The following is an 18175-nucleotide window of genomic DNA, read 5'->3' on the forward strand; positions in this document are numbered from 1 at the left end:
CAGTTTTAAATTTTTTTTCTTAAGTATTAAATCCACAGGCTAAAAAAAAGTTCTACAAATATCAACTGCTATATAGCTCAGATTTACCAAATAGGTATGTATCTGCCTCCAGAGTTCAGAGGGAATGTGTATTATATATAAAGTAAAAAAAACCTTTCACCTCAAAGACCAGACCCAGTAGAAGACTTTCTCCTGGCTACACATTCCCCATTGACCTATGCCCAGTTCTGCATACACAAATCCTAGTTACGAAGAAAGGGTTACAGATAATCACAGCAATCAGAGCAGCTTGCTAAGCATTTAGCATGGCATATTTCTCATGTTTGCAAGGAAACCAATTCCTTGACTTCCTAAACATATAGAAATATGTCATATGAGGGAGCTGTGGAAAAAGAAGTAGACTTATTAGGATGAAGCAGAATTACATGTAGATAAAGTAACAGTTGTCTGTATTTGAATGAAGGACTTCAGCTAATTTTGGAATGAAGGATGCCAGAACACCCTTCTTTTACCGTAAAATATTGTATTGAATTCTCTAGTTACCCCTTTCACACACTCCACTCTTTACCAAGAGTGTCAGCAAACTTTCCATATCCTAATGTAACTTCAGTGATGCCAGGCACATGATGCCTGTAAGCTTAGTTACCTACCAGTGCTTGTGTAATTCAGTCCGCCAATGCTTATATACATGCTTCATAAAACAAATTCACTCTGCAGTATTACAGTACAGGCACCAAAATGTGTTTACAAGATCAGAAACATACATTCTGTACTAAGACAGACTATGGCTAACTTCGTCTTATGCCAGCAACATAACAAGCAACAAGAAATTTTACAACAGGCAGTTGAATGTACTATTGTCCTACCTTTATATAGTGATCAATCCTCTCCACTGAGGTGAAGCGAGCTTCTGTTTCTGAAGCAAGTCTGACTGTAAACTGGAATAACCCTGTTAACTGGAGTGACAGGAGAAAACAAAGACAAATTTAGAGGGCTGTGATTTATTACTGAATTAAGAGACTAACCTAATGGATATCTGATACAAGTACTCTTTGGCACTGAGCACCATATAACTAAGGTGCTCAAGGCAAGTTGATTTGAGTTTAATTCCTTTTAAAATAACCATAATTTATTAATCACTTGGAAAGACAGGAGTTTAGAAAGGTTTCCCACAAGCAACAGCTTTTAAGTATTAGCTAAGCTTTGTAATTTCACCTTACTACCACCAGAAGGCAGAAAAAGCCAAACAACAGCTCCAACAGCAAGTATTCTGAACCCTGAAGTGTATTTAACCAGCACAGCTACAACACTGGATGCTGTTGCCTGGGAAAATGTACTGCAGGCAATACATTAAGACATCAGTTTGGCAGGTGTCTGACGCACCATCAATCCAGTTTCTGAAAATACCCAGGAAAACTGCAATATGCAGCACATGAAGAGCCTCAAACGGGTTCTACTTCATCATTTAAAAAGAGGCAGATCCCCAAAACAATAGCCTTAAGCACCTAGCTCCTCATAATTTATCATTTGACTGCTAGCAAAAGGTCCTGACTCTGAATTGCTTCCCCTCCATTACCAAAAGGGTTAACAGTATCTTTTTCCACTCCAGTGCATTAAGGAAAGTTTTCAATGGTGTATTACTTTTACTTATTAGCGATAACTACATTAAATGAGAGATTAAGTATTACAGTATATGGACCTACTCACCTGCACAGCATATGAGATAGCCAGCCCAGCGTAGGCAGGAGGAATCTGGCCATGCATTAAGACAATCATAAGGCCAGTGGTTGTGATAAGAGCAATGCTGATAACGTCCAGCCGTACAGCTAGCCAGCGCATTGCACAGCTGAACAGGTAAAATGGTGCCTGATTGTCATCTAGGAGCTCCTGATACCTGAAACAAATACAGGAAAGGTTAGTAGACCTCCACAGGCCTGATGTTCTACAAGCAGCACAGCTACTTAAACCTCTGTTCCAGTATCATAATTCAGGGTGGGAAGACTAGCCCATCATTGGCATAAAGACTCAAACTAGGCCATGAAAGCAGAGTTTACAAACTCTGCTGAATAATGTCAGATACCTACTTAGCTCAAACCCTCAGAAGTCAAATTACCAAGCTTCTGTGTACAACAATGAATTCTACTGGAGTGAATCAAAGTTCAGGGACAATGCACACATTTTCACCCCAACTTCACCTATGCAAGACCGCGAGGAAGCTCGATGGCTACAAATTACTCCATGGGTAACAGCAGCAGCACTTCAGAATATGCACAGAATATGTGTTATTTTATACACAAGTGTAAAAGTAAAGTTACAGTAAGTTTTGATAGGATTGGTGACACTAATTAAAACACACCAATAACCATTTAATTTATAATCCTGACGCTGCAGAGCTACGAAAGTATGTTACAGGGGAGGCACTTTAGAGATTCACAAAGCCAGCATCTAAATTTTCTGACAGTGCAACTCAGTTTTACACCAATCACTGCTGCAGAGTGTGTGCAGTGCCCTAGTGCTCTAGCACCCGCAAAGCTAAGGGTCTGCTATTTGCACCTCTCGAACCTTTCATTTAAGCTGGTGTAGCAGTGTCTTTCCAGAGCTTCTGTGGCAATTTTCCCTGTGCTCCCACACTGTTGGTTTCATGACCTTGCACGTGCAAAACCCTGATACTGTTGTGGCAGGTTCTCATGGGAAGCAACTACCACTCACATGAGAAATGTTTCACCTTCCCTCACTAACATTTGTTTTGCAGATTTTAGTTTACACTCGAGAAAACCAAGCACAGTGCACAACAAGGTGGCTAACAATCACTTAAATGTTTGATAAATGCTATCCAATTATACACGTGCACAGAGACTAACAGCTCATCAATATGCACACTGAGGTTTTGTTAGCATGCTCTAACTAATACTAATACCATCACAACGAGAAACAACCAACAGAAAACGAGAGCAGGACCTGATGAGAAATATATACTACTAGGGGAAAAGTATGGCCAAAAAGTTGTCCTCACCACTATCCTTGCCACCTGCTGCACTGCAGATAACCCCAGAGGAGGACATTCACCTGGGACCCCATCACTGTTCTTCCCAGTTGGCTACTGGGGAGTTTTCCCTTACCCTTCTTCTCCTTCTTGTTCTCCCTCATTTTTACCCCGAAAAGTAACTTTCGCTCTTAGGACCACTGCATGCCATCAGCTATAGACCCACATTAATAAATCTTTCTGAATGTAAACCTTTTGCACCCTGCTTTGTGCTCCACCACTGCCAGATGGATATCTAGACTGACCTGTGCAGAAATTCCTGTCCTTTGTGGTAGGCATGGATTGTGGAGAGACCCTGGATGCTAGATGTAATATGAGACAGGAATGGAGACTGTGTGATGTTGTCCAGACGCTTGAGCTCTCGAATAAAGACTCTGGAAGGAAAGAAGCACTTTTAAGTGACATGTACAGCCACCATATGCCAACCACTACATTGATGCATATATACTTGAAGAACCCTATGACCTTATTAACAGGCCAAAGTATCTCTACTTTTAGTCAAAGCAGCTGATGCACTTACCTTGACACAACGTGCAAAACTGTGAACAGGACAATGAGAGGCCCCACCGCCACCAGGAACCAGGGGAAAACCCCAGAGATCACCCCCACACAGAAGAACACAAGGATGACATTTTGGATGAACATTTCTGCTTGAAATGGCAAACGAACATCAACTGGAAAAGATGGAGGGGAAAGAGGAAGATCTTGAGTACAGAAAGCTAAAACAACCTATATAAAGCAATTCAGTCCAGCTGTACAACCTCACTGACAAGGACAGTGATTTCTCATGGCTTATTCAAATTAAAAATGCACATTTTTCATTAGGGGTGCATCTTTTTAGATGCTAGTAGTCTTTCCAATTATTCCCACTTGCAGAAATAGCACTGATGCAACCCTGACCTAATTACCACCTTTGCTGCACATCAGCTTCACCCTGATACTCTAGGTTCCCCCTGCATCAACTTGCTAAGAGTCCACATGCAGTCTGCAGGTACAAAAGCAGCTGCACATTTTCTTCTTTATAAGTGAACGGACAGACTTGAGATATCAGCTGCCTTCTAGAATCATAACCCAGGGACATCCCAATTCCTGCTTTGTCTATTACATGTGTACATTCAGCAATGGATACAGGGTGCAATCACCCCAACAGCAAGAGACTGGAAAGTATTAAGGAGATAATGAGGAGGTCCGAATGTGGGATCTACAGCGCACAGAGCAGAGATACCTTCATCCATGTCTTTGGAAAACCTGTTGAGAATCCGCCCAGTGGGTGTAGTGTCAAAGAACTTCATGGGGCTACGCAGAATCCGTCGGAAGAGCTCGTCATGGAGCCTTGAGGATGCTCTGAGAGTTCCCTGACAATGCAAAAAACGTTGCAGCGTTATGAAAGGATGGTTGTCTTCCTGACACTGCCCCTCCCCAAGCACCAAAACATTCTGCTCATTTTCTCTCTTCAACCATAAGGTTTTTTTTTCTTGCATTCTGTGCTTTTAACTAGTGGAAGGAAACTATTGATTTGGGCAGAAGTTTCACCGAAAGCATGGTGCAGCCCCAAGAGTTGACTTCTGGAAACCTCACAATCTGTGATCTGACTTCCTCTGGCTCAAAAGTCTCTCTTGGGAGGTGATCAAAAGAAGCACAGTGACAGCAATATGCAGAAGTAGGAGGAGCGGGAGATAAGAAACACAACAGCATTGGCACATACCTTTACAAAGACAACACCACGAACAGCTTTCAGGATCAACATAACCGCCATAGACAGTGCATAGATCCCAGCATAGTAATGCATGTGAGGGTTATCTTTCATACTGTTGCTTATGACAGTATCATTTCCCAAAGTCACAGTGGTATTCTACAGAAAATTCAAGGTTTCAGTAAGTAGTTAGTGAAGACAAGGATTAAGCATGTACACAATACACATGGTAGAATTTAACGGTCCTCTGTCCCCTCCCACTACATTTGATATTTCTTCTTTAAATAAATGCAGTGATCTTTTAATCCTTCAGAAAGTTCTCCCTAGCAGAGATATGTGACTTGCAGATTTGTAGCCCTTGGCCTTTTTCCTACAATATCTTTGAAAACAATACCACAATACCTACTTCATTTGATTCCTAATCTCTCATTTCATGCTTATCATTTCTTGTATTCTTCTGAACAATGCCAGATACTTGTATACCAGCACTCCTACTACACAGCAACAGTCACCTTGAATAGGTTGTACACTGTCTTCTTATCAAACATCGTTGTTATTTTCTGCCAGTACGCAGTAAATTCTTTACTGTCACACTATTGTACATTCTCAATCTCTTTTTTCTTTTTAATCTTGAAGTACGTTTAAGGACCTCATCACTTATTTTAATATTGTTGGCCATCTGCACTTCATTATTTCTTCCCCAAGGTTAGTAGCTTGCTCCCCCCAACCCAAAAAAAAAAAATTGCAGTTATATTTGAATCTTTAAATGCAACAAGACTTGCAATTAAAGTCCCCACAGTGGGAAAAATCCCAAACCATCCCAGGTCATCACAGTCTTCAAGGCAACTCCCAAAAGTCATTTGACTTAAAGCCACGTATTTTAACAAGATTATGCTGTTAGATGTAAGGTCACATTCAAATGAAAATCAGCACTAAAATTAGTAATTCCTCCTGCAGCTTTGTTGGCCCCATTCACATTGTCAGTTCCTTAGACAAACCAAGACTAGGAACAAGAGAGCAGTATAAAACCACATGAGCTATTCTATCTTTCTTATTAGTGGAGCTCTCTTATTCTTGGAGGTGAACTCTCTAGTGAGATCACCTCCTGACGAGCCTTACCACTTGCTTCAATTAGGAAGCACCATTTGATCTCATAGGACTGCCTGGGATTAGTCTAGAACAATCCCCCTGCCCATTAGACACAAGAGAGTAGAAAAGCTATTTATCTTACTCCACTGCCTTGCTTGATCCAGAAACTCAGCCACCAGTTGCTAAAAGCTGTACTGCCCACATTCAGCACAAACAGAGTCATGATGACAAGGAATGCAAAGGGGCCTCCAGCTGCCTGAATGTAGATACCATAAACAGACCAGGGGACAGAGCCTTTCCCTTTCTCTTCCAACTGGACCAACTGGCCTGTGAAACAAAAGAGGAGGGAGTAAGAAAAAGAAAGCTGTTCTCACTTACTTCTGTAAGTTTGTGAACATACAATAAACCATAATAATTTTCAAGCTGTACAGAGTACTTTCAGAAATACAGACATTACTTAATATGTAGAACTCAATAGTTCAAACAGTTTTTAAAAAAGTCACTTTTCCTCTGCAGAATCATTCAAGTCATGGTCTGTCTGAAACAGTATATTCAGCATAGACTCAAATACTAGGCTGGTATCAGCCTCCCTGTTGATTTTTAAACACTGCTGAAGTTCAAAGTTAAGATTAAACAGAGAACCACAAAACAGAGGTCAGATCTTCCAGTTCTTCATACATAAACGCCATGTCCTGCCTAGGAGTCTGCGAGTACCAAGCTATACACATTGCCCTCTTAGGATAGGAGGGAGAGGTGGTGTGGGAGGCATGGTGCTACAAGCTCCTTTGTGCCAATGGCATCTGACCAGCGGCAGCCTGACTGAACTCAAAAACATTGTGCAGGCACCCATATGTAATGAATTAACGAATGTTCTTCGCCCACTGCCTGTGTCCTATCAACCACACAGTGATCAGGACTTGAGACAGCTTTCAAAACCAGAGAGGTACATTCATAATACACTTCGAAAGCAAATGTTTTGAGCATATTGATGCATAAAATAATTACAACCAGAAATCTGATTACATAGTTACCCTCTTCCTTCTTTACAACTTTCTCCTTCTTCACAGACCCTGTTTTGGTACTTTTATCCTGGGGTCTTTTCAGTGAACTGTTTGTGTTCTTCTTTATATTAATCTGCAGGAAAACAATGACACTAAACAGACCGGAGTAATTTGCTTTGACATTTTCATAGCCGAACCCAAACTTTTTACAACCTACCTTCTAAGGGCAAAGGCTTTCAATAGCTTAGCATCATTCATATGAAGGAGGATATTAACTTTGCTGTTACTATGGATGACTGCCAACTTCGGTGCATTAAATTCTCCTCCTCTATTAATCAGAACCGCTACCAATCTGTACTGGTAGTCTGCAAGGTTAATTTGCAGAATCAGTGACACTATGTGCATACATGGTAGAGGAATGACACCCCTACTACTGAAAGATACAATCCCCCCTGTCCCTTGTAAAAATAACTCACAATTTTGTTAAGAGGTTTTTTTCCCTCCAGACATCCTAGTACTTCACTCAGGAAAGCTCTCGTGAAAAGTCGCTAAGGACAAAGTCAGGTTAACTTGGTCTTCCAGAAATCAAATGCCCAAACACTGAACTGCACACACAATTACTGTTCTAAACCCAGCCATCCTCCCACAAATGGAAATTACTACCTGTCCAGAGACAGCCTACATTAACTGAAAACCCCTACACAGCATCTTCAGGGTTCTCTTCCCACACTTGACACGAGAAGAGACATCTCACACATGTCAAACCACAGAGAATCTAACTTTACCATCCATTTCTTCTTATCCCATCGGGAATGCAAATTAGTGCTCCTTCTACAGAGACAGTGAAGGTCAGCCAAGCATGCAGACTGGAGAATCTCATGTTAACTGTCATTAATCTTAGAATGGCAGAACAATAATCTTCATGCCTCAGAAAGGATATGGAGAGTAATGCATTATATTCTTTTCCTTCTTTCACTAACAAGTCCCAGGAGAAAGCTTCACCAAGCACCTTCTATATCTGTATATTTATCACACTGCTGCCTTTTCAGAAACTTTTTTTAAAGTGTCTGCAACTTGTGCATAAGGACCTTCTCATCTCTTAAAATAAACTGCTAATGTGCTTTTTAATCTCTTCTTACTAAGAGAAAATACACGCAACACTTAGAGAAGTAAATGATCATCAAATAAAAAGCAAAGTTCCTTACTCCAAAGAATAACTTCAGGAAACAAACAGGAGAAAGATGGGAAAAATTAAATTGCTGAAAATTTAAATGCTTGTCCTACTGAATGGTTCTTGTTATTTTCTAGACTTAAATTTTTTCAACCAACAAAAACACTAGAGCACAAATCCAAGTTTGCATTTACAGCCATTGTTTCATAAGAGTAGTGTCAAACAACAATTTTTTTCTCTCAAAATCCTCCAAAACAAAGCATTTTCAGTCACATTTCCAAAAAACTGTCACATCTAACTTTTGTCAAGTTGCATCACTTTTCCTGTGCCTCAGTCACACCCTATGTGAAAAAGAAGTAACAAACCAGCAAGAATTTTTTACACAAAGGTTGGTCCAGGTCTGTGCTAATTCGGAGGTAAATTAAGAAGTGAGGTGTACAACAAAAGAGACAACAAGCTTCCTGCTGTGAGCATCACCAGAGGAGAATATACATTACTTTCAGGATCAGCTCATGAGCTCATTGCAGAGTCCTCTCCACTACACATTCCCTAAATACGAACTGTGACTGCATATACGAACTGTGAATGCAAATACGAAGTGCTAACGAAGCACAGAGTATTCTACAGGGAATCTATTGGTCAGATCAACACGTGAACATGTGAAGCCATTTTCCAGTCTTCCGTCATTTGGTTCATCTCATCGGAAAAGTCATCAGAGCACGTTAAAATGAACAAACAGGTACCTCAATATGTGGTGTTTCTCCCAACTGCAGGTTATTAAAGATAGTTGCATAGTCCCCATTTAAATTCATCAGTTCCTCATGACTTCCTCGCTCAGTAATGCAGCCTTCTTTCATGAAGATAACCTCATCACAGTCAACAAGATACTGAAGAAAATGGCAGTAGCAACAAGTCTTTATCATTATGTTCGATAACCAGACACACTCCCACACAATCCTCTTCAGTAATTTATAGACACTTGCACACAACACACCTCTTCCAAGGTAATAGACATCTGATTTTTGAAGGTCCTGCATTGACTAGAGCACCATGCTTACTCTCACTGTACAGAAATAGAGTTTTTATGTTCTATCAAAAACAATCTGTTACGGAAAAAACAAGTCAGGATACTTACACACTGCAAATACTGATACACTAAGTATTCATATTTCTATGCACAGATGATAGCAAAAAAATCTCAGAATACATTCATTCTAATTCACTGACATCAAATCTAAGTTTTTCTGATGTGATGAACTAGCTTTATAGCAAGTTAGCAAAAGTGGTTTTGAACAAGGTATTTATTTCTCTGGTAAAATTTCTTTAGCTAAGTGTTATCAGCCCAGATCAGACACCAAGCAGCACTGGCATCAAATAAAGAATTAGATTGTTCTCAGTGCATCTTTGCAAACCTAGTTTGTAAACGTAAACCATGCATCCTATAGATGGACAGGGTCATGCTGTAACAGGTCAGGGCATAGAAATTTCCAGTATGAAGGCAACTGACTAAACAGTATTTCAAGAAAGTCCAAGAAAGAAAGTATGAGAGATGTAGTACCTGAAGCTGATGAGTGATGAACAGGACAGTCTTTGACTTCAGGTGCTTCCTTATTGCACTGTTAAAAATGTGATTTCCAACATGAGCATCCAAGGCACTAAGGGGATCATCCAGGATGTAAATGCTTCTGTCACTGTACAGGGCTCGAGCCAGACTGATTCTCTGACGCTGTCCTCCACTCAAGTTAGCCCCTCGTTCACCAATCTGTACAGACACACACCGTTCTTTTATTTTTACAGCACCACGCAACACATATTCAGAGCTCGAGGCAACCTGAATGAGCCAGACCATAATATTTTTTGTTTTATATATATACACACACACCCCATATTATTATATGTTGTTTTTATATATATGTATATTCTAGTTTAGGTGTCCACTTCTTTCTTTGTGAAATGTGTTGTACATTCAAGCTTGAAATGTGGCAGTAATTTTTTGCTTATTTTACTTTTTTTGTAGTAACATAGCCATGCTTTTTTCTTAGCTATTTTAAATCAAGTTGAAATAGGTCCTGTTAATGGAGCCAAATTTACAACACAATAAAAAACTCCAAAATTGTCAACATTTGAGTCAAAAACATCACACAACTCTCAATAGCCCAGCGCCTGCATTGATAAGCTCAGCTCAAGAAGGTGCATTCAACAGCCTGGCTTATCTGCACACCAGACTGATGTTCCCCTCATTCCAGTTTAGTTTACCAAACCAAAACTCTATTTTTCTCCATCTACTAATTAGTTTACTATAAGCAAAATTTATACCTCTGTCAGGTCCCCATTTGGAAGGATGGCTAGGTCAGGCCTTAGACAGCAACAATTCAACACCGTGTTGTACCTAAAGAAGAATTGGATACATAGTAAGAACACTGTTTTTTCCCCCCATGTATCTAGCTAGTACAGCGCTATCTCACTTTCTACACTAACAGCAGACATTCCAGCAGCCTAAAATAAATGATCTATCTTGGATTCGCAGGAGGAAACTAAGGATCATAATTAACCACCTACTTCTGAAGTACAGTGAAGGGAAGGAGGCCCTTTCTTTCCAGGGACAGCTAGTACAGGCCACAGGGAAGGCCCCCACTGGGGGAGGGCGATGGAAGGTGCCAGTATATTGCAAACAGCAGTTGCTGCATTCAAAGAGGGCAAGGCCAGGACAGCAAGAGCAAATGCCACTTCAGTGCTGCTCCACAGCATCTGCTAAAAACAGAGATCGGACAGTACTCTAGCATGAGGCACAGCCCTCGCTGCAAATGAGTAGTGACAGACGTGCTGACAGCCATCAGCCACAGTGACCACGTGCAAGAGAAGCAGGCTCTTAAATGAGACTGAAGTCTTAAAGACAAACTCTAAAAGGTTACATAGACTTTAACTGCAGTGTATTCCGCAGAAATTTTCCTACACTTGGGCCAAGAATTATAACGCTTTCAAGAAGATCCGCAAACAGTCCTGACAAACCTTTCCTCATCATATTCCTTGCCAAAAAGAATATTGTCCCGAAGTGTAGCATTGAGAATCCAGGCCTGCTGGGCCACATATGCAAACGTTCCACTTATTGCAATGCTACCCTCCAACAGGGTCATCTGAAATTAAAGAGAAACTGTGAAATTATGCTATTCCGTGTTTAGAACAGACTTTCTTCTACAGAGTACAAATAAGTGAAATAGGAGATAGGAAAGAGAAGAGCAGAAGTAGTCAAAACAGAATTTCTCACCTGCCCTAAAATCGCTGAGATAAGTGAAGTTTTTCCGCTCCCCACACTGCCACAAATTCCAACAAGTTTTCCCTAGACAGAAAAAAAATAAGTTATAGTACTCATTTCTTACATTCTCCGTCCCTTTCAGAATTTGGACTACCATTAGTACCTCCGAGGGGTCAGCTGGACATTAATGACAGCTGAAAAGGGACATAACAGACAAAAAAGCAAGACGGTATTTTAAATCTCAAATAATAGAGTGAAAACTATCCCACAGTGGTCTAAATTTGAAACAAGTCTACAGGTAAAAATGAATATATTCTAAGCTCAGCTTCTGTCTGACTGGGCCTGACACAGGACCAGAGAACGCTGCACTCAGCCAAAAGCACCAAGACTTGCCTGGACAGAATGCACCAAGATGCTTTTGAGAGTGATAAGAAAAGATATAAAGAGCGAAAGACTGAAAAAAAAGAAGAATTTAGGATATATGGGTCCACTATAACTCCTTGCCTATGAGATGCAGTTTGCTACGAAACACGTACCAAGAAAAGGCTAGAATCCAGTCACTTCGAAGCAATTGTCTGCAATGAAATTGGTGGGTTGATACCCACGTTAAACAACAAATTCATCAAAACTATTTTTGTTCCTTTTGTAAAAAAAGGTGAAGTGGACAAAAAGGGTATATAGCCACTTGGGGAACACATTGCTGGCCTCCTCTCGTTTACAAACATCTGGCAGAAAACTAGCCTTTACATTTTCAAGTAACTGTACTCCTTTTTCAAGGCTATTTTTTAAACTATATGCATACTTCTCAAAAGTTTAAAATATGGGGGCTTATAGTTCATAATAAACTATCCCTCTACTCATATGACTACAAGAGACAACCACAAATATTTTGATAAATGTATGGATCCCATTGCTATAACATCCAACTGCCAGACTGCAAAATTTTTGTATTTGTAGAAGATGTCATGTATTAAGTACAATGCTTTTCCTTTGACATTTTACACGCTTTTACCCATCTTGGAATGAGGACTCCAACTGCTTCTAAATTCTTGCAAATCTCTGTGCCCTTCCACTGTACAAAAATTCTCTAAGGAAGAAAATTGCACATTCTTCAATGACAAGCATTTTTACGCTCCATTAGAACACCAGTTCACCCAGAATATCACTGAAACCCTGCAAAAGTATCAAACGGCTGCAGGAATACACCATCCACCAACACCCCACTGACAGCGCTGTTGCCCTGCTAATTCTTTAAGCTCAATGGCTCATATACTGTACTGAGAGCTACAAGCAGCAAAACCATCAGTTAGATGCGAAATCTATACAACCTGCAGTTGTTTCACAGGCTGTTGCAAAGATCTAGTCTGCTAAAATGGCACAGCTGTTTACATCAAGACCAGACACTGCATCCTGGATACTGCAGTTGCCATGGATATTACAGGAGTGCACAAAAGCAATACGCTCTATTTCGTGCAAAAATACACAGCACTCTATTCCAAGCGACAGCTAAAAATGAGGCCTTTTGAAAGCTCCTCCTTTCTTCTCTTACCTTTTCTATCTCCAGGTCAATGTTGTAGAGAGTTCTCTGAAGCCGAAGGTTAACCAGGTGGATGAGTTTGTTCTCGTCTTCGGGGCTGGGATGGTCATCATTGTCCACTAGAAGATGGCCCTTCTGCTCTGCCAGCACAGCTTGCTGTCCCTCATTCTGCAGCTTCATTTTCTCTTTCTTGCCCTTGGTGACTTTCTTGTCTTTTTTCACTTTGGGGGTCAACTTTGGTGAGCTCTGGACGCTGGCGTGGGAGAAGTCCCAAGCCAAGGTAGCATTTTTCACCTCTATCGCGGTGTGAGGATTGGCTGGTTTTTTCTTTATCATATGAACCTCTTCCATTAGAAATAAACTCTGATAGGAGTTGTGAGAGAGGTGTAAAGATGAGACACCTGATCAAGACTGGGAGACAAGCCTATGGCACACTCACGCAGCAAAACACATCAGGCTATATAGTAGGAGGAAGCTGAAGAGCAAAAGGTAGCTCATTAGTGTAAACTAACTCCAGGCCTGCTAAGTGGCCGGGGCATTCCTGGATGTGGTGGAAGCACTGAGATACACTAAGACTTTTACAGAACTGCAGTACTCTCGATGCAATATGAGAGGGGCTTATTCTTTTAACACTGTTTGCAAATGCAGCTGTGTAATTTCCAGATTTAAAACACATGCATTGGAGAGGAGAGGTCACTTTTACGGAAAGTAACTGACTTATCCTGCACATCAACTCATTAAGTCCATCGTATCCTGTTTTCCACCACATCCATCAGTACTTACAATCAATACAGATTAGGAAGAGATTTTTCACACAGTTTAAGTATAAAATACAATGTTTTACACTTACATAATTTATGTTTTGAACTAAGAAGCCTTACGTGATTAAAGACTTCTCAATTCTCAGCCCTATTTACTCTTGCAATTGCTATGCCCGAATTACACATTCGGAAGAAAGCTCACCCTCATTTACAAAGCCAAAAATCAGTTACATTTTTACTGTGATATTAGAGTATCCCCACCTTGTGTTACTCTCCCTGCACAGATTACACTGCTTACAGTCATATTGGGAGATGTTACAATTTCCCCTCTCCTTCTCTTCCCCACTCAAAACTCCCTTCAGCTCATTTGGATTTAAGAAAGCCTGATTAACGTCACTCAGAAGATGAAACAAAAATTCTCAAAAGCAATGGGATCTCAAAACCATTCTGTAGATCCCATTCTTCTCACACCCAGATTTCTTTCATGAACGCATTACACAGAATCCATGTACCTGTCAATGTTTGTGGAATCCCACCTGGAGATTTCTGCAATGTGCAATGCACTACTGTCTTCAAGAAAGAAGACAAAATAAAGGCCTGTCCTCTGAGTTCATACTAAAGTATTCACTCCACAGGGATTGAAGGATGAGATAAGACTGTCTGTTATAAGGGTTTTAATTTTCTGGCATAGATTCTGTTTCATCAGATCACTACATCTTATTCATATAGTGGAGCTCCAGTTGCTTAATCTGGTCTGGAAATACAAATCCTCAGTTTTTCATTACTACAAACAGAACTCTGCTGGTTTGTGCAAAGCTGCCTACATAATACATGACATTTCCAAAAAGAGTTTCATTAGCAAAACATGACATTTCATTGCAGACATGTTGCACTGTCTTTTCATGCAGATGGTCTTAAAAGGGAGTTTAATAATTCTTATACCATGAGCCACCTAGTCCTGTATTCCATCTCTTACAGTAGCCAACATCAAAATCCTGAAATCATTTAATAACAATATTTTGCTTCCCACACTGGTATTATCATAAACTTCTAAGATTCTTTCATTAGATTTGTATCTTTTGCAAAATCCAATAATCTGGAGTGCTAAGTGTAAAGAAAAAGAATCCTCAGTCATTAAAACAACATTACCTTCCAAGGGTTCCCTTAGCATCTATTATACACATATAACACTCCAACCTTACAGTTAAAAATGCAAGGCCAAATGGCTGCTTACCTTAAATCTGTCAACAGAAACAGATGCCTCAGATAACGACTTCACTGAGAAAGGTGTTACTTTCAGAGCAAAAGTCATTGAATTAAAGACAGTGACCACTGTGAATGCCTAAAAATGAGACAAGAAAGAGAATGATATTTGGATGCAACGTACTAACAGCTCCAACATTCTAAAAGCTGAACTGTCACAGCAGCAATTCAAAGCCATAGAAAAGGCCCCCAGTCCAAGAAAAACCATTTAAATATTCAATATATTCTTGAAGAGCAAAAACAGCAGATCTACCCAACTCTTTCTCCAGTGCTTTATAACAGACCAAGACAGACATCTTCAGTGTTCATAGGTCTACTGAAAGCAGCAGCTAGCAAATTCAGCATTAGCCTATTACTTGTGAAGACCCATGTTCAAGTCTCTTTTAAGACAGATTTGCACTGTTTCTGCACAAACACATTGTAAAACAAAAACATCCAGTAATCTCAATGTCCTGTCTGAATAGCAAACAGGAGGTTTACATTCAGCTCAAAATCTGTTCTGGGGAAGGTCAGGACTGAAACAGCACCAAGAGCTTTTTATGCAAAATATAAGACTCCTTTTGCTGCTGTTACACCCATGATATGGCCACACAGTCACAACCACAAAGGAAAGAGCATGATGAAGAGAAATGGCTCAGCAGAAAAGCTACTGTAGTAAGATTGTAAAGAATATTTTCAACACTGGAGTAAGTTACCTGAGCTGCTGTAAGATCATAGCCAAGGATCATATGGACAGAAAAGGTCACCACGCTGGCAATGACCACAACTATGGGAGCCACACCCACAGTGATGCTCTGGAAGTAGCCTGCACGCTCTAAGATTTTACGTTCTTCCTCACGAATTTCTAGAAATATAAATAGGGGCACCATGTTTGAAGTATGATTCGGGGGGTACATACACAGCAGATACTACCATAGCACTATAAACACTGAGTGAGAGAGGCCTAACTCTACACTTTAGCATTTATCACATTATACACCTTCTTATAAAGACCACAGTTACAGAGGAACGAACTACAATGGTCTGTAAACCTCCGTAAGAATAGAGGTCTTTTCACTTTATTTAAAAATGGAGTAGCCAGCACATGTATTAAATAATAAAAAATGGAACAAAATTTAAAAATTTAAGATTAATGCCAAGCCACAAACATCTTTATGCTAGAAGGTGAAACTTTAGAACAGGTCTGTTTGTCCAACCCATCATGCACAATAAATAGAAAGCCTGAAGGATCAAAGTGTTATCACACTGCATGTACATCAACATCTATGGTACTAAGCTAGTAGGGTGCACGCACCAGGCTACTAAGCAATGGGGCATCTGCATAAAAGGAAACATTTACAGATCGTGTGAACTCACTTTGAACATTCTGAGAAAATGGTTTGACCCAGGCATACATTTTAATGAACTTAATGTAATTAAGAACTTCATTCATCTTTTGCACACGCTCGTCTGTTGTTGATACACATTTTCTTCTGAAATAAGCTGTGAGGCGTGATACAAACATCTGAAACAAAAGGCAACACCAAGCAACGTTAACAGCAACTCAGAAAAAGCAAGTACATTCAACTCTTCCTAATTACCAGAGAAAGCCAATTTTGAATCTGAAAAAGGGATTCAGCGATGGGGCAAGGTGACTGTTGTTCTAACACAGAAGTCAGGCTGAAAACACTACTCATATCCTCCCACCCCATCCGCACTCAGCACTAGACTTACAATAGCAAGTTTCAACAAAAATAAAATTGGTGAAAATAAAGGTGCGTGCTTTCACGAACATTGAAGAGTACATGATTTGTTAAAAGTTTCTGAAGCGCAAAGACTACAAACACATTAACCTAAAGACACACCGAGTTGACCCTCATGGCGAAGGAATCCATTTTAGCCAACCTTTTAACCTGGTCCCATAAGGCAAAAGAGCGAGCTGGACTTTGCACAGCCAGATTTCTACCATATGCCAGTGTTGTAAAGGTGGCAAACAGTTTTAACATTTTTACTAAAACAGTCCAAAAATAAATAGTTGTTCACATGTTTCTAAGTATCTGGTGCTCTTACATTCATCCCATTCCTGGTCTGCAATTCAAAACAAACACACTACTTCAGGAAGTTTTCAGCTCCTTGCCCCTGTTCGTGCTCCTGCAATCTCTTTTAGAGGGCCCATCAATAGAGAAAGACTGCTGAAAAAACTGGAAAAGATGATCAAACTCCACTCCTCATTCCTCTCTTCAAAATATAATTCCCATTATTTTAATCCTCACTGTTGGCCAGATAAATTGGACCAAAGTAGACCTCACAGTATTCATCCTCTATGCTTTTTAAAATTTCTATTATGAATACAGTGACAAATCTTCAGCAGCCTTACAGGGCATTTTAGAGGCAAGAAGATTTTGGCTTGAACTAGCCTATTTCACAGTTCAGCAGAATTTGAGGCAGAAGTAACTAATCAAGAACACCCTCTCACTAACACAGTGCTTTTCCACATCTTTTGTTGAAATCAAGAGCAATGTGCTCATACAACACTGAGCTCCTGTACACAAGCTGGAGGCCTTGTGTCCTTCCAACCTTGACCACTAGCACCTGAGCATTCTCCAGTTTAATGTAGCTATGTAAATTTATCTCAGTTAAATCTATCGGCTTTCCTATTTCCATTTTCTAATTTTATAATTTTGAGCTTCCCATTTCCAAATTTCTGCTTCATACACCATCTTTAGAAACACCTTCAATAACATGCAGGACCATAAACAGGCTAAATCTAGCACATTCTAACACCTTCGCTTCAGAACTATACATTTGACTGACCTAATGAAAATTGAGCAAGTCTTCACTCTTTCCAACTCACCATTGCTGGGTAGAAAAGGATGAAGACTGCAGACCCCAAGAAGCCTGTTGGACCCAGAATAATCACATTATAAACCATTCCTAAGATGGCCACAATAGGGCCCCCAGCCAACAAACTGCCAACTGCTGCAGCTTCAAACATCCTCTGACCATCATTGGAGCATACGTTTATCAGCTGAAAAACACACATAACAGATTATTTAGATTTTAGGCACAGCTCATTCTTAAAGGAATATATTGCATATCCCTTTTCACACTGCAGTTTCCAAAATGATGCTGCATCTTACCTCTCCAAGAGACTTCTCCTTGATGTTCTTCAGCTTAAGAATTTTCTTAAATGCCATTGTCAAGATAGCTCCACGCAGTCTAACCCCCGTGCGGTAATTCAAAGCCCAGGTTAGCGCAAGGGACCAAGATCGCACTATTTCCGTCATAAAGATGCCAAAAACTAAAAACAAGCTGTACTGCAGGTTGGACTCACTCTGCTGGGTATACTCCAAAAGATGTTTCACAACGAACGCCTACAGGAAGA

General features: G+C 40.2%; 1 protein-coding gene across 2 annotated transcripts in view; it reads right to left on the reverse strand.

Moving 5' to 3' along the window:
* The window catches only part of ABCC5 (ATP binding cassette subfamily C member 5), a 77309-nt gene that overhangs the window by 33947 nt on the left and 25187 nt on the right, over window positions 1–18175 (reverse strand). For both annotated transcript variants that reach the window (XM_075418192.1, XM_075418189.1), the window contains 19 exons: window positions 17931–18164; window positions 17645–17818; window positions 16168–16315; window positions 15507–15655; window positions 14783–14890; window positions 12800–13150; window positions 11263–11334; window positions 11007–11131; window positions 10314–10386; window positions 9556–9759; window positions 8741–8884; window positions 6857–6959; window positions 5968–6152; window positions 4749–4895; window positions 4269–4398; window positions 3564–3717; window positions 3289–3417; window positions 1708–1894; window positions 867–956 (listed from right to left, as the gene is read on the reverse strand). In XM_075418192.1, the coding sequence (XP_075274307.1) occupies window positions 867–956; window positions 1708–1894; window positions 3289–3417; window positions 3564–3717; window positions 4269–4398; window positions 4749–4895; window positions 5968–6152; window positions 6857–6959; window positions 8741–8884; window positions 9556–9759; window positions 10314–10386; window positions 11007–11131; window positions 11263–11334; window positions 12800–13150; window positions 14783–14890; window positions 15507–15655; window positions 16168–16315; window positions 17645–17818; window positions 17931–18164 (2907 nt within the window). The remainder of the gene's footprint in view (window positions 1–866; window positions 957–1707; window positions 1895–3288; window positions 3418–3563; window positions 3718–4268; window positions 4399–4748; window positions 4896–5967; window positions 6153–6856; window positions 6960–8740; window positions 8885–9555; window positions 9760–10313; window positions 10387–11006; window positions 11132–11262; window positions 11335–12799; window positions 13151–14782; window positions 14891–15506; window positions 15656–16167; window positions 16316–17644; window positions 17819–17930; window positions 18165–18175) is intronic.

Source organism: Opisthocomus hoazin, chromosome 4, assembly GCF_030867145.1.
Source record: "Opisthocomus hoazin isolate bOpiHoa1 chromosome 4, bOpiHoa1.hap1, whole genome shotgun sequence".
In the NCBI taxonomy this organism is placed as follows: Eukaryota; Metazoa; Chordata; class Aves; order Opisthocomiformes; family Opisthocomidae; genus Opisthocomus; species Opisthocomus hoazin.